Here is a 16413-nt window from a genome sequence, read left to right as displayed (position 1 = left end):
TTGAAATGTATTAACAAAACTATTTTCTATCAACCAGAAGGCCAAGAGTCATCAGATAGCATTTCAGGCCTATAGCTGAGCTATCTCTGCTTTGCTCTTTCCCCTACTGTGTATTAACAGCATATTACAAAGTGCCTCAATTTAGGACCTTCTTTGTTCTGTTACAATAAAAAAAAAATTTAAACTGCATCCATGTTGGAACATGGAATTTGGGGTAACCTAAATCTATCTGCATTTCTGGGCCATGGTCACTCCCATTTGGTTCCAGAATAAACCGTCTCTTCTCCCCCATGAGGTAAGAGTTGTATTTTTGTGTGGACACCAGTAAGTACATGGATAGATGCTCGTGGTCACTAGTCTAGAGGAAATACAGGTATGTTTACATTTAGCTGCCACTTGACACCACTAGCATGTCCACTGAAATTGCTCTACAGTTACTTTTCTATTACTCTTCTTATGTTATCAGAGCAAAGAAAGTCAATGACCAATTCTGATAATTATTTAAATTTTTCGTTTTACATTGATTTAATTGTGTGTGTGTGTGTGTGTGTGTGTGTGTGTGTGTGCGCGCGTGCGCGCGCACGCGCACAAACTTACATTCTTTAATGTGTGTAGAAGTCAGAGGACAGCTTGCAAGAGTTTGTTTTCTCCTCGTTCCATGTGGGCTCCAGGGATCAAACTCAGGTCACCAGTCTTGGTGGCAGGTACCTTTACCCACTGAGTCATCATGCTAGATCAAGATTATTTTTTATATGATTAAGATTATTGTCTATCTCTCCCCACTCTTTGTTTTGTCCATAGTCATATCAGTAGCTTGATAAAAATTTTTGGCCATCAATCACTAGCTTGGTTAGGGTTTTTATTGCTGTGAAGAGACACCATGACAACAGCAACTCTTATAAAGAAAACATTTAATTTGAGTGGCTTACAGTTTCAGAGGTTCAGTCTGTTATCATCATGGTAGGGCATAGTGGCATGCAGGCAGTCATGGTGCTGGAGAAGGAGCTTAGAGTCCTACATCTTGGTCTGTAGGCAATAGGAAGTAAACTGTGACACTGGGTGTAGCTTGAGCATAGGAAACCTCAAAGCCCACCCCTACAGTGATATACTTCCTTCAACGAAGCCACAGAGTTAGGAACCATGTCTGCCTTGTGTGTTCAGGCTTGGCATAGGAGATACTCTTGATCCTTATTAATCAAAATGTGGTTCAGTGATGTCATATTTGGGATGTAGCAAGTAGGCCTCAAACCAGGCATGGTTGCATACTAAACCTCTAATACCAGCACTTAGGAGGTAGAATTAGGAGGATCTTGAGTTCAAGGTCATGTTGTGGTATGTAACAGGTTGAAGGTCAGCCTGTGTTAGAGGAGACCCTGTCTAATGAATAAAACATAAACATAAAACAGCGTGTAGGTTTTAGGCCTTAACTCAGATTTATTGAATTAGGATTCCCATGTAATTTGTCTGTATAATAAAGTTTGTGAACCACTGATATAGATTATAGGATAATTTAATTACAAAGTTAAAAGGAAATTTTCTTGAATTTTTCTTTTTCTCCTTAATGATATTTATAATTTGTCTTTTGGAAGGAATAATCACACTCTCTTTGGTGTTTTAAATTACACTAAGACTGCGGGAGGGAGCAGAAGGCTGCGCTCTAATATACTGGAGCCCCTGGTTGATGTGGAAACTATCAACATGAGGCTGGACTGTGTCCAGGAGCTGCTTCAGGACGAGGAGCTCTTCTTTGGACTCCAGTCGGGTAAACAGATTTTATTACTTATTTATTGAAGTGTAGCCCAGGTTGGTCTTAAAACCTTCCTGCCTCAGTGTCCAAATGTTAGGATTACAGGCATGCACCACTATGTCTAGCTTCACTAATTTTATAAATTAAAGTACAGTCAGTTTATTTAAGCTGCTTCTGTCTATTGCCAATCCCTTCATCTGGCTACATACACATCAGTCCAACTGGCTTGTCTCCTGAGTTTTTCTTCCTGTGTTTATGAACTTCTTCTGTGGGGACTTGAACTCTCCTTGGGCTTCACCTTCTCTGGCTCTCACCATATTTTTCCTTGTGGTCTTAACAAACTTGGTGGAAAACTCAGTGTCCTGTCATCATCGTTTCCCATCTGAGACGCTTGTGTCACAGGCAGCCTTGTGGGTGTGGGTTGCTCTCTGAGCCTCTTGGATCCTTTTACATTGCTGTATGCTTTTGCTTCTGGTGTCACCTCTAGGCTCTTCTGGAGACTGCCCTTGGCAAGCAGAGCCCTTTAATGGCTGGATGCTGTGATCACCCAGCTCTCCCACACTGATGTAGTTAGTGTAACTGAACTCCAGCACTCCTTTCCAGGATCACTTGAACCACCTCCAGGCTTTTTTCCTGATAGTGTTTCTCTACCCGCTCTGCGTTCTCTCCCTCCTGTGTTCCTCTGTCTTGCTCTTCCTCCCCTTCCTTTCTTTTTCACTACCCTCCCTTTTCCTTCCTTCCCCTTTTCTCTTCCCTTCTCTCCTTTCTTAAAGATGTATAGATGTATTTTTAATTGTGTGTGTGTGTGTGTGTGTGTGTGTGTGTGTACACCAGCATGAATTTATGTGCACCACATACAGGTAGTTGCCCTCAGAGGTATTGGATTCCTTGGAACTGGAGTTACAGCCCCTCCTTTCTCTTTGAGCCAAGATCTGCTCTATAATCCAGACTGGCTTCAGATTTGCAAATCTGCAGAGTGCCTGTGTTATGGGCAAGCATGTGCTACCATATTCAGCCGAAGGTATACTTTTGCAGCTTTCTTTTCCTTGTCTCATTCTTCTTGGTTTCTCTTTGATGCATGTCTTTGCACATAGTCACTTGCATATATATCTTCATATGCTAACATTATCACTAACTAAATTATTGTTAAATTTAGTGGGTTCAAATTAGATCACCGTTTGATAGTGAACATCTTCCTAATCCCTATTGAGTCCTGTCCCATCTCCCCGCCCCAGACAGGTTTCTCTGTGTAGTTTTGGTGCCTGTCCTGGATTTCGCTCTGTAGACCAGGTTGGCCTCAAACTCAGAGATCCATCCACCTGGTTCTGCCTCTCAGTGCTGGAATTAAAGGCGTGTGCCACCACTGCCCCAGCCTCTATTGAGTCTTAAAAAATATTACAAAGCTAAGGGTTGAACCCAGTGCTTTGTGTATGCTGGGTGAGCTGGGTGAGCACTGAGCTAAATATATATTCCCAGCCCAGAACTTGAAGTTATTTACTTGTGTGTGTTTGTGTGTATGGTATGCATGTTTGTGTAAGTGCACGTCACATGTGTGCTCATATAATGTATGCATGTGTGTGAAAGCCAGAGATTGACATCAGGAAGTTTCCTCAATTGTTGTCAGCCTTATGTATTGAGGCAGAGAAATGGGTTCTTTGAGAGGAACAAATCCCTTCTAGGCCCTTAGTGGGTTTAATTGAGGAGCTGGGGTCCCAGAAATTTAACAGCTTCTAAAAACACTGTGAGCCATTGGCTTCAGAATTTATTGCCTCTCACCCAAGAAAAACACAGACAGGGAGGAAGTAGAAAATCCTGTTTACTAAGAAAAAGTAGGAACTTTGAAGAGTCAGAGGATCTCCAGGGGAGGAGTACTGCTGTGCTGTGTGACCAGTGGGTTTTGTGGAGCATATGGCAGGGATTGGAGGAAGCCTGACTGAGGTAATTTCTACTGGGTGATTCGTAAATCTAATTAATCTTATCAATAAAAAATCAGGAGTCAGATATCGGGGCAAAAACCTGAAAGATCAGAGAAGCAAGGGAGCAGCCACAAGTCCCTTCCTCTCCAGTTCCTCCGACCAAAAGAGCTATGTTTAATTAGTGGCTAGTTCTGCCCTCTGACTCCAAGCAAGCTTATTTGTCAGAACACAAACAAAAATATCAAACAATTGGAACTGCTCATTTTTTTTTTTTTTTCACATTGTGAGCTGAACAAGTTATGCATCCAGAGGCCTTAGTGCATGCCCCCACTGGCCAAATGGGGAATTATTTGTTCATTTGGGATAGGGGGTTACTTGTGCTACTTAGATAACACATGGCCATAATCAGCTATCTCATGATCCATCATGGGCCTGAAGCAGGCTAGCTCTGATCAGACACATGAGTTAACACTGTCTTGTCAGGGGAGGTGGCCATTACAAGATCATGGTTCTTTTCCTTGCCCCATGATTATATAGGATATAAACAATTGACTGGGGTTTGGCTGTGCTTAAGTCACCACAGACTTCCCTGTGGCATAGTTGTCTTATATTGTCTGTGCTCCTGTGAATAACCCCAGAACATCTTTTCCTTGATTACTCCATGAAGTTCAAATGCTCACTTTCTGTTTCAGTCATATCAAGATTCCTGGATACGGAGCAGCTGCTTTCTGTTTTAGTTCAAATCCCAAAGCAAGACACGGTATGTGTTACTGAGCACCATGTGCTATGTTATTATTGTGAGACACAGCTTGTCTTGATGGATAGTGATGGGAAATAAAGAAGTTTCCTGGGTAAGTAATCCTCACTGATACACAGAATAGTTTTATGCCTTAGGGGGGCAACTTTTAAAAAATTTGGCTTTATATTACAGTGTAGTAAAAAAGCATCTTAGGTAGTTGAAAGATTAGCATATTTAAACTAATCAAATATTTACTTAAATATATCATTTATATACTTTATAACCTATACTATTTACCTACAATATAACAAGATTATGTTAGTTCTAAAGAATATCTATATTCTTTATATATATAATTGTTTTGTATATATGAATATATATTTATGTTTCTTCCTACATATATAATTCAGGGTAGACTGAAGAATATGTAATTAAGTGAGTGTGATGACTTATGTAAATTCCTTGGAGCTTACGGCAGTGTCTTAGAGAGCAGAGTGCTTTTGCAGTGGGAGCACAGGAGACGGGAGTGTCAGTCACAGGCGTGACAGAGCCCCTCACTGGAGAGTGAGGGGACCTTTGTGAGCCAGTCTGGTGGCTCTGCCCCTCCTCGGTGTCTGGTGATATTTGTGTGGAGCCTTATTCTTCCTCCCTTACGTGTTTGGGAGCTCTCATAGTAACGGCCATCATCAGAACCTATACTCTTTAGGAAACTTTAAAATCTCCTCAAATAGATGCGGTGTAATTCAAATCGAATGAACTTTTGTGCCTCTCAAGGACTTTATAAACTTATTGGCATACAGTTGTTCACTCTGTCCCCCTTATTATCCTGTTCCTGTGGCGTCTTCAGTGATGTGCTCTCAGACCTGAAATGGTGACTTGAATCCTCTCTTCCCTGTTCTGCAAGGGATTATCACCTCCATAGCTCTTCTTGGAATACTAGCTGCTTTATTTCATGTTTTTAACTAGTGTTGTGCTCCAAGGCCACCTCCAAGGTAATGCAAGAAAATCCACGAAGGCTGCAAGGACTAGACTTTTTCTATCTGAGGGTATTTAGAAATAAGTGTCTGTCTATCTGACTTGTAAAATAAGAAAACACATACTTTCTGATGTTAGCTTTCTCTTATACTTCATCTTAAAAATAGTCTCTTTCTGTCTCCACATTGCTATATATCTCCATACTGCTACATTCTGTACATACATACATATGGTCATACATCTCTATACACAGTTACATCTGTTTTCACATGGCTACACATCTTTTATATACATTTCTCTTCTATATCTCTTTTCTATATAGCTTCATCTTCCTTGTTTCCACACAGTTACAAATCTCTTTGGTACAGTTATATCTACACATTTCTTCTCTCTACTCTGTTACATTCCTTCACATATTATTACATCATTTATTCACTCTTTACTCTTTCATTCATTTACTCTCATCTTACTCTCACACTTCTTCTCTGCCCAACTTTGGACAATTTTATGTTACATTTTCTCTCCACCCATTCAGCTTCATCCCTCACTTAGCATGCATACCTACACACACTCACATATTCACTCTTACCCTCTGCCTAGCTCTTACACCATTCCTTCACATCATTCGCCATTGTTCATTTTCTCACCTTCCCTAATGCTTCTTCTTCATCTGTCACTCAGCACACACACACTTCACTCTATTTCTGCATGTCTTCCTCCTCCTCTATATTGCCACTGCCCCCCCCTCTCTCTCTTCTCTCTCACACACACACACACACACACAACACACACACACACACACACTTTACTCACATTCTGCAGCAGCTCTCATATAACTTTACACAGCTGTCTCTCTCCGTACTCCTGCTCTCTCATGGAGAAACTCTGGACAATTGTAAGTTACATTTTTAGGGCTCTATCCATTCTCATAACACAAGATAAGTCACATAGTTTCTCTTAAGCTGGTATTGTCACATTGACTCATGGTGAAGGGATCCCAGACAGTAAGTAAACAGTTGGTTGAACCCTGAGCCTTTAGCATCTACTTAGGCTAGGACTACATGCAAAAAGTCAATTACTGAGAAAGTTATGTCTAAAGTTGCTATAAGCTCTGACCTTGAATAAGCAAAACAACACCTGGAAAAATGACCTTGTGTATTTGTCTCTAGGGGCAACCAGCCTGCTTTGAATCTGTTCTGAAGTCTAAAGTTAGCTGTCTGTGTAAAAGGCTGCCTTTGTGATTGAGAATCCTATATCTGTCTGAGTAGTATAAAATGTAGACGAATTTCTAAACGGTTTTATTAAATAAAAAACGGGCCGGGCAGTGGTGGCTCACGCCTTTAATCCCAGCACTCAGGAGGCAGAGGTAGGCAGATCTCTGTGAGTTCGAGGCCAGCCTGGTCTACAGAGCAAGATCCAGGAAAGGCGCAAAGCTACACAGAGAAACCCTGTCTCAAAAATCAAAACAAACAAACGAACAAAAGAACATGGAGCCAAATATAGGGGTGAAAACCTTAGAGACCAACCATCTTACCTCACCAGCTCTGTAGCCTCCAAAAAAGTGAGCTACTTCCTGTCTACCTGTATCTTTATTGCCTTGTTCTGTCCTCTCATTGGCTCTTAGCCCAGCTACCTCACTTCCTTGTCACTGTCTGTCTGTACAGACTTCCAGGTTGGTACTGGGATTAAAGGCATGTGTTACCACACTTGGCTGTTTCCTAGTGTGGCCTTGAACACACAGAGACCCTGCCTGCCAAGTGATTGGATTAAGGGCATGTGCTACCACAGTCTGACTTTTGTGTTAATGGCTTGCTATTTCCTTTGATTTCCAGGGAAACTTTATTAGCATACAAATAAAATATCATCACATTTCCCTTTTTATGTCTAATAAAAGTAAAAAAAAAATAAAAAAGTTATAACTAATATAAGAAAAACTATATACAATAAGTACAATAACTATATATAATATATACAAGCAGTAAATAAATACATCAACAATGTCTAGTCCATTTGTATTGACAAATTTAGAGAAAATATTTTATTATCTATTTTATTTTGATGAGTCCAAAATGTACCTAATTCACTTTCTATCCTAACTTGTATTACCAACAGAAAACTATCTTATGATGTCTTTTAAATTTATACATTCAACACCTCTTGGTGAGTTTCTGTTTTTAATTTCTTTTTTTTTGGTTTTTTGAGACAAGGTTTCTGTGTGTAGCTTTGTGCCTTTCCTGGAACTTACTCTGTAGCCCAGGCTAGTCTCGAACTCACAGAGATCTGCCTGCCTCTGCCTCCCTAGTGCTGGGATTAAAGGCATGTGCCACCATTACCTGGCTTTTTTGAATTTCTTAACAGGGAAAATTGTTACTACAACTATCTAATCTTCAACTCCCTCAGGGAACCAAGAAGGAAATAATATTACCTAGTAAAACAGGAAGTACAAACAAGTGACTTCCAAAAAAAATTTGAGTTGACAGAAACAGCCAGCTGCCTGGACAGTCACTCGAGGTTCCTCTGTACATTGGGGCATCATCTTCAGCCTACAGGCTTAGCGTATCTGACACTCATTTGTGAAGTAGGATGTACAGAAGACATACAGCTCGACCTCACATTTGGTGTGAGTATTCCATGTACCAGATAACCTGAATGATGGGGCCCCATAACAATGATTCCACATGGACAATAATAATACCACTAAGCTGACAAACATCACCTAAAGATCAGCTATGGACCACAAACTGCTCAGAACAATTTCAAGATGGTTAGCTGAGATAATCCAGCTTCACAGACAACTCGAACAAGGACTTGAGATAAGCCCTGTACTTTGGAATTATGCAGAGACTGGACAACAAATGATATAGCTACCTCTTCTGGAACTTGATAATTAACCCCAAAATTTTCTTTTCAGGATCCCCTAAAGATGCCTTCACACACAAACAACAGAAAATAATTTTTTTTTTTTTTGATTTTTCGAGACAGGGTTTCTCTGCGTAGCTTTGTGCCTTTCCTGGGACTCACTTGGTAGCCCAGGCTGGCCTCGAACTCACAGAGATCCACCTGCCTCTGCCTCCCGAGTGCTGGGATTAAAGGCGTGCGCCGCCGCCCGGCTTCAGAAAATAATTTTAAAACACGATATCCACATTCCCAAGAGTTGGTGGGTCGGGTGGTTTTTGGTCTTTCACTGAGTTTCGGGTTTGGGATACTTGTCATTGTTTAGGAGGTCAGGAATGGTCAGGAAAAGGGCTAAGGAAAGGAGATTAGATTTAAGGTTCTTGTTTAAAAAAAAAAGAAGATATAGATAAGAGGTAGATTATTGAATCTACTCTTAAAAAAGATAAAAATGATAAAGGGTAGATTATTGAATTTACTCTAAAAACAAAAAAGAGAGGATATATATATGATATAATAAAAAAGGTAGATTATTGAATCTACTTTTAAAAGACAACTACTAGTTTTAAATACTTTACATTGGATTGGATTTTTATATATTGTATACAAATTATATATATTGAGATTGATATTGTTAGAAAATGCTGTATGTATATTTATAATCTTGTTCAGGATATTGTACCTATACAGTTTATTTAACAATGTAATGCAATTTGCTAATCCTTGAATGTTGTTATTACCAACTATTAGGATATAAAGAAATGAAAGTTAGTAGTTAGACATTATAATCGAACTTGTAGTCATATTAAGCATGTTTTAAAGGTCAAGCAGAGATATATTTTAGATAGACAGGTCATCTTCAAACCCTTCAGAGATCTACAGAATATGTCACTTAAGATGTTTTAATAACTTAGAATTTTTTCTTTTTTTATGATTATGAGACATGTCAGCTCCTGGCAGCATCAATCTCCTTCAGAAAACATATATATATTGAAGCAAAATGCATATGGAGTTAACTTTCATTTTGGCGAAAGCTAGCCACTGGGCAACAAAGTGCCCTCGCATCGACTGCTGACAGTATGCTATCCAAAATGGGCAAACAGGACACAAAGGACTACTGATCCTTGCCAAGACAAATGTGGTTGCAGCTTTAGCAACAGGTGTCCTCTGAGGCCAGGACAGTATGGCACCATCACTGGAGTGGCTTTGCAATCCAGAAAAGGTACAGTGTGCCTTTCTTCAAAGGCAGCTGAAACAGTTCTTCTTGAAAGAGTAACTAGGCTGATGGAGTCTAACCTCTCAATTGTAGACTGGCATTTAATAAAGGAGATGAAGCCACTCACAAGCGGAGAACAATGGGATGCAAAAAAGAATGGGATGCCGAGATGAAACCACCCACAAGCCAAGAAGAATGGGATGTGGAAAAAAAATGGGACGCTGAGATAAAGCCATCCACAAGCCGAAAAAAATAGGCAGCCAAATTCCAAAAACACCAACAATTTCCAAAATTTAAAATCCTGAATCATGACAGGACACTGGTGGAATTCAAGTTTGGAATACTTGCACCGAATGTGAGGTTGAGCTGTAGGCCTTGTGTACATCCTACTTCACAAATGAGTCTGTCAGATATGCTAAGCCTATAGGCTGAAGATGATGTCCTAATGTAGCTGGAGAGCTTCTCTTTGGGTCCCACCAAGCCCCAGCAGTCCGACAGCCCACTTATAAAATAAACACACAGACGCTTATATTATTTACAAACTGTATGGCTGTGGCAGGCTTCTTGCTAACTGTTCTTATATCTTAAATTAATCCATTTCTATAAATCTATACCCTGCCACGTGGCTTGTGGCTTACTGGCATCTTTATATGCTGCTTCTCCTGGCGGTGACTGCAGTGTCTCCTCTACTCAGCCTTCCACTTCCCAGAATTCTCCTCTCCTTGTCCCGCCTACTTCTGCCTGGCCACTGGCCAATCAGTGTTTTATTTTTATACAGAATGATATTCACAGCACCCCAACATTGCAGAGAAACCTTGGGTGACTGTCCAGGCAGCTGGCTGTTTCTGTCAACTCCTACCAATAATATCCCATAGTTGTGTAGATCAGCCAAGCTGTGATGTTAGCCTGCAGGGTGGTTAGAAATTACTGAGCACACTGTAAACCCATTACAATGGTATATTATTCATAGGAGTTGACTGTTCATGAGGAAAACCTATCAGTGTATTGAAATATGGGCTGTTCCCATTTGTCTTTTATCTTGTCAGGTTAATGCAGCTGAATCAAAGATAACAAATTTGATCTACCTGAAGCATACTTTGGAACTCGTGGATCCTTTAAAGGTAATTCATATGTGTGCTGCACAAAACATATAAAGCATTATTTTTAGACATTTTCTTTAGAAAAAAGTAAACTTAGAAGTTGTGAGAACCGTGTATTTTTTCTCTTTACATATATGGAATATATATACATAAATACACATTATTGCCCATGCTCTTATTGATCCATTTGAAATAAGTTATAGTATCTAAGTACTAAATCATGTCTTTCCTATGAGGAAGGGTGTTCTCTTGCATAAGCACAATATATTTATCAAATTCAGAATACTTAACATTCATATAATATATATATATATGTGTATATATATTATATATATATATATATATATATCCCACATTCATTTTTTCAGTTGTTTTAATATTAGTGATTTTATTTATAGTTTTCTAAAAGGGTTCTGCCCATAAGGATTCATCAATGTCTTTTTTTTTTTTTTTGGGTTTTTTCGAGACGGGTTTCTCTTTGTAGCTTTGCGCCTTTCCTGGAACTTGCTTTGGAGACCAGGCAGGCCTCGAACTCACAGAGATCTGCCTGCCTCTGCCTCCCGAGTGCTGGGATTAAAGGTGTGCGCCACCACCACCCGGCCATCAATGTCTTTAAACTCTTTTAAAAACATTTTTTATTTATTGAAAAAAAATTCATACAATGTATTTTGATCAAGTTTTCCCCTTTTTCAGTTCTTCCCAGGGCTCCCCCCCCAACTTTATGTCCTTTTTCTCTCTTTAAAAAAAAAACAAATAAACAAGCAGAGCCAGGCATCGTGGCATATGCCTTTAATCCCAGCACTAGGGAGGCAGAGGCAGGCCGAGCTCTGAGTTTGAGGCCAACGTGGGCTACAGAGTGAGTTCCAGGACAGCCAAAGATAGCCAGAGAACTCTCACCCATTGATTGATGGAAACAGATGCAGAGATCCATGGTCAGGCCCCAGGTGGAGCTCCAGGAGTCCAAACGGTATGCGCGCGAGAGAGGAGGGATTATATGAACAAGAGATATTGAGACCATGATTGGAAAAAGCACAGGGACAAATAGCCAAACTATTGGAAACACATGAACTGTGAACCATTAGCTGAGGAGCCTCCATGGAACTGGACCAGGCCCTCTGGATAAGTGAGACAGTCGATTAGCTTGAACTATTTAGTAGGTCCCCAAGCAGTAGGACCGGGACCTGTCCTTGGTGCATGAGCTGGCTTTTTAGAACCTAGGGCCTATGCTGGGACACTTTTCTCAGCCTAGGTGAAGGGAGGAGGGGACTGGACCTGCCTCAGCTGAATCTACCAGGCTGAGCTGCATCCCCAGGGGAGTCCTTGCCCTGGAGGAGATGGGAATGGGGAGTAGATTGGGGGGAGGACAGGGGGTCAGGTGGGGTGGGCAGGAGGAGGGAAGACAGGGGAATCCATGGCTGATTTGTAAAATTAAATTAATTATAAAATTAAAAAACAAAAAAAGATAGCCAGAGAAACCATCTTGAAAAACCAACCAAACAAACAAAGAACAAGCAGACAAAAACAAAACAGAGGAACAACAACAAATAAACACACACAAAATCTCCACAAAAATGAAAATCAAAACAAACAAGCAAAAGACCAGTTAATACAAAAAGATGCCCAAACAAAGCAAAGTGAGACAAAAAGTCTATAAAATAATGAGTTAGTTTTCTGTTGGCCAACTGCTCATGAGTGTGTACTGCGCCTACCCTGAGGTTAATAGACCCAGTGACAATCGAGTGGAGAAAACTGATTTTCCCTTTGCTCATGGGTATCAGTTGTAGATAGCTCACGCCCACTTTCTCTTCTCAATGCTAGCACCCATCTAGCTTGAACATGTGCAGTCCTGTGCATGTTGCCATAGTCTGTGAGTTGTTATTTGCATCAGTCCTATTGTGTCTGGAAGACCCTGTTTCTTGGAGTCATCAGTCACCTCTGACTGTTACAATCTTTTTACCTCCTCTTTTGCAAAGATTCCTGAGCCTTGAAGGGAGGGCTTTGATGAAGACATCTCATTTAGGACTGAGTACCCCAAAGGCTCTCTCTACTCTCCGCACATTGTCCAGTTGTGGGCCTTTGTGTTAGTTCTCATCTGCTGCAAAAGGAAGTTTCTCTGATGAGAGCTAAGTGAGACACTGATCTATGGATAAAACAGTATGTCATTACAAATCATTTTTTTGCTGTTCCTTCAGCAGAATAATAGCATTATGTCTCTTCCTAGACCTGTGACCTCTCTAGGGCAGGTTCTTGTCCACTTTTTCAGTGTCAGGTATGGGTTTCATCTCATGGAGTAGACCTTACATTCAGTCAGAAAGTGCTTAGTTATTCCCACAACATTTGTGCTACCATTGTACCAGTATATCTTGTAGGCAGGTCACTGTTGTAGGTCACAGGGATTTTAGGTGGGAGATACTGATGACTACCTTTCTCCCCTGGTAGCAGGTAGAGTACCTTCTAGTACCATGAATGCTACTCAGTAGGGATCAAACCTCTAGTTAGGCACCAGCTCAACTTCTCCATGTTCAATGACACATGTAAGTGTTGTCTTTAGTAGGAAGGCATACGCATACCATCAGGTTGTGGAGAGCAACCAATAGCCTTGGAAACAGGCTGTAATGTTTGGGGGTTTCCATGGAGATTGGCCAACAACTCAACAAGATTTAACACATTCCTGACACTGGAACTTTAACTTAGTGGCATAAGATATCTAGTTGGGGCACTGTCTTCCCTAATTTAGTGACTCCCTTTAGTTTTCTTTCATGTATGCATGTATTTTTGGGAAGCATCTACAGTAGTAAGTTTCTATGTGGCTCTTCAGATGGCCTCTAGTGTCTGTTGTCCCTCCCTACACTCCCTCCTTTTCCTTTCTTTACTGTCCCCTTCCTAGCTAACCCTCCTATTCTAGTTTTCTGTTCTCTCTCCATAGTACATTTTATCTCCCCTTCCTCAGGAGAGCCTCTCCTCCTGCCTACCTCTTCCTAGGTGCCTAAGTACCTAACTTCTGTGACTATTTGGATTGTTGTGTACGTATTGATAGCTTGAAAGCTGACATCCACATAGAAGAGAAAACATACAATATTTGTCTTTTTGAGTCTGGGTTACTTCACTCAGGATAATTTTTTTCCAGGTTCATCCATTTGTCTGCCTATTTTATTTTTCTTAATAGCTGAATAATATTCCATGTGTAAATATACCATATTTTTATTATCCATCCATCATTTGATGGACATCTAGGCTGTTTCCACTTTCTAACTACTATGAATAGAACAGCAGTGAAAATGGATGAGCAGGTATCTCTGCATAGGATGTAGAGTCTTTTAGTTGTATGCCCAAGAGCGATACAGCTGGATTTTGAGGTAGATCTTGTCCCGGCTTCTGGGGGAACGTCCATGGAACTGATCTCCACAGTGGTGGTGCAGTGGACATGTGTCCCCTCATTCCACATCCTCACCAGCATGTGCTGCCATTTGTTGTACTTGTCTTGGCCATTCTGACTGCTGCAAGATGAGATCTCAAAGTAGTTTTGAGTTTCCCTGATGACTACGGATAGTGAATGTTTCTTTAAGTGTTTCTCAGCCATTTGTGTTTCATCTCTGAGAACTCTCAAAAAGTTCTGTACCTCATTTTTTAGTTAGGTTATTTGTTTTTTGATGCCCAGGATTTTTGAGTTCTTTATATATTTTGGATATTAATTCTATCAGATGTGTAGTTGGCAAAAAATCTTTTCCAGTTCTGTAGGCTGCCATTTTGTCCAAATCATGGTGTCCTTTGTTCAGAAACTTTTCAGTTTCATGAAGTCCCATTACTTAACTAGCTAATTAATCAATATTAATTGTTGGTCATAGTGCCTGTGCTATTTGTGTTTTGTTCAGAAAGTCCTGTCAAGTTCAAGACCATTCCTCACTTTTTCTTCTAACAGATTCAGTTTATTTGGCCTTATGTTGAGGCCCTTGATCCATTTGGAGTTTAGTTTTGTGCTGGGTAATGAATATGCATCTATTTGTATTCTTCTACATGCAGCTGTCCAGTTTGACAAGTACTATTTGTTTAAAGTGCAAAAGTTTCTCAGCTTTATGATATTATAATTTTGTAGGAAGGAGAAATCAGTGAGACAGACAACTTCTCAAACAGCTAGTTGGAAGGCAAACTGCACTTATTTTAAAGGAGATGCTCAGAGTGTACATCTTATTTTGGGAGGATGTGCTAGGGATTGAAACAGGGGACTTGCACATGCTAAGCACACTGAACTACACCCCCCCCCCGTAGCATTCACCTTTTGATATTTTTTAATATATATATATATATTTTATTTTACAATACCATTCAGTTCTACATATCAGCCATGACCTTTTGATATTATAATGCTAGTTCTAGGAATCTGTTGAAAAGACATTGCATCCATTGTAGCTCATTCACATTAGTGAGAAAGTGTTTGAAGAAAAGCTACAGTAATTAAAGGAACTCTAGTAATTAGAATTCAAAGGTGGAATATTGGAAATTTAAGCAATTCCTTTTGGGCTGACAAGATGGCTCAGTGAGTTAAATACTTGTTACCAAGCCTGACAACCTAGTTTGATTCCTAAAACTCACATGGTGGAAGGCAAGAACTAACTCCTGCATGTTGTCTTCTGACCTCCATACATGTGCTGTCATGTGCACATGCCCACACACATACACACAAGACCAAATAAACATTGCTATGAAAAGTTTCTGATGTTCATGATGTAGTACTGAGGGCAAAGGGAACATACAATTATATAATTTTTAAATTTCAGATGAAGACAGCAAATGTACCATAATATTTAGAGTATATAATCATTGGAAAGGAAATTGAATTGTGAGTGATTGAATGTTTTAATGTTCCTGTGGACTCTTTAGTTTTACTACCATGACATACTATTTCTCCATTCAGAAGCAACTCAAATTATAGCCATCATCTCTCCCCAAATTGAAATGGCCAGTGAAAGTAACTGGTTTAAAAAAAAAAAAAGAAGAAGAAAGTAACTGGTTTATTCTCCCTGTTTGCCCTGTTCAGTTGGTGACAATTTACAGTTCCCATTAAGCAAAAGAAAATTCTTAATCCCATTTTTGCTGTATGGGAAAGGAGAAATTACTGTATTTATAAATATATAAACCCAAATATTGAAGTTATCTGTAGGGTAACTTTAGTTGTATAGCAGTGGCTGTTTAAATGCCTGCTGCTGCTGTAAGAAGGTAGGTGTTATTTTTTTTTTTTTATAATTATAAGGGTATTTATTACACTACATATTAAAATAAGGGCATTGAATGTCCCCAAAAGTAAAGGTAGCAGATGAGGGGAGTAGGTACTTCAACCAAGTAAAAGCTGTACCTACATTAAAAAAAAAAAACAACTCCATTGACCCTGTTTCCCTCTGCATTTAAACTTATTTTTACTCTAAGATAGTCTACTTCATACTTTTGTGGGGTTTTTTTGCTTTTGGCCCATTTAATCTCATAGCTCTAACCTCCTGTGCAGTGGTTATCTCTAATTCTTAGGAAAGATTGTTCTTGAATATCTGACTTATTTTAACTTCTTGTGATAATAGCCATGTATCCTATTGTCTGTCTGCATGCCTTATTTTTGTTGATCATGCATACAATTTATAGAAGGTAGGTGTTATTTAGGAGACAAAATCCAGAAGCCATCACCTTGAAACGGTGATGACTTTATTTCCCATGTGCTTTTCCCCTGGAAAGCTGCAGTCTGGCTGCAACTTCATACATGTCTGAAGTCTTCTCATGAGAATAAAGATGAGAACATGGAGCAACAGCATCTGACCAAGTGTTAGATGGAATGTGTTGGATCT

The 16413-nt window shown here is 39.8% G+C and overlaps 1 protein-coding gene across 1 annotated transcript in view; it reads left to right on the top strand.

Moving 5' to 3' along the window:
• The window catches only part of Msh4 (mutS homolog 4), a 69614-nt gene that overhangs the window by 17195 nt on the left and 36006 nt on the right, over nt 1-16413 (top strand). Inside the window, exons 6-8 of the mRNA XM_028879178.2 lie at nt 1590-1762; nt 4356-4423; nt 10532-10606. Of these exons, the coding sequence (XP_028735011.1) occupies nt 1590-1762; nt 4356-4423; nt 10532-10606 (316 nt within the window). The remainder of the gene's footprint in view (nt 1-1589; nt 1763-4355; nt 4424-10531; nt 10607-16413) is intronic.

This window comes from Peromyscus leucopus, chromosome 6, assembly GCF_004664715.2.
Source record: "Peromyscus leucopus breed LL Stock chromosome 6, UCI_PerLeu_2.1, whole genome shotgun sequence".
In the NCBI taxonomy this organism is placed as follows: domain Eukaryota; kingdom Metazoa; phylum Chordata; class Mammalia; order Rodentia; family Cricetidae; genus Peromyscus; species Peromyscus leucopus.
Note: the sequence above shows the minus strand (reverse complement) of the source record. Positions and strands in the feature narration are given on the sequence as shown.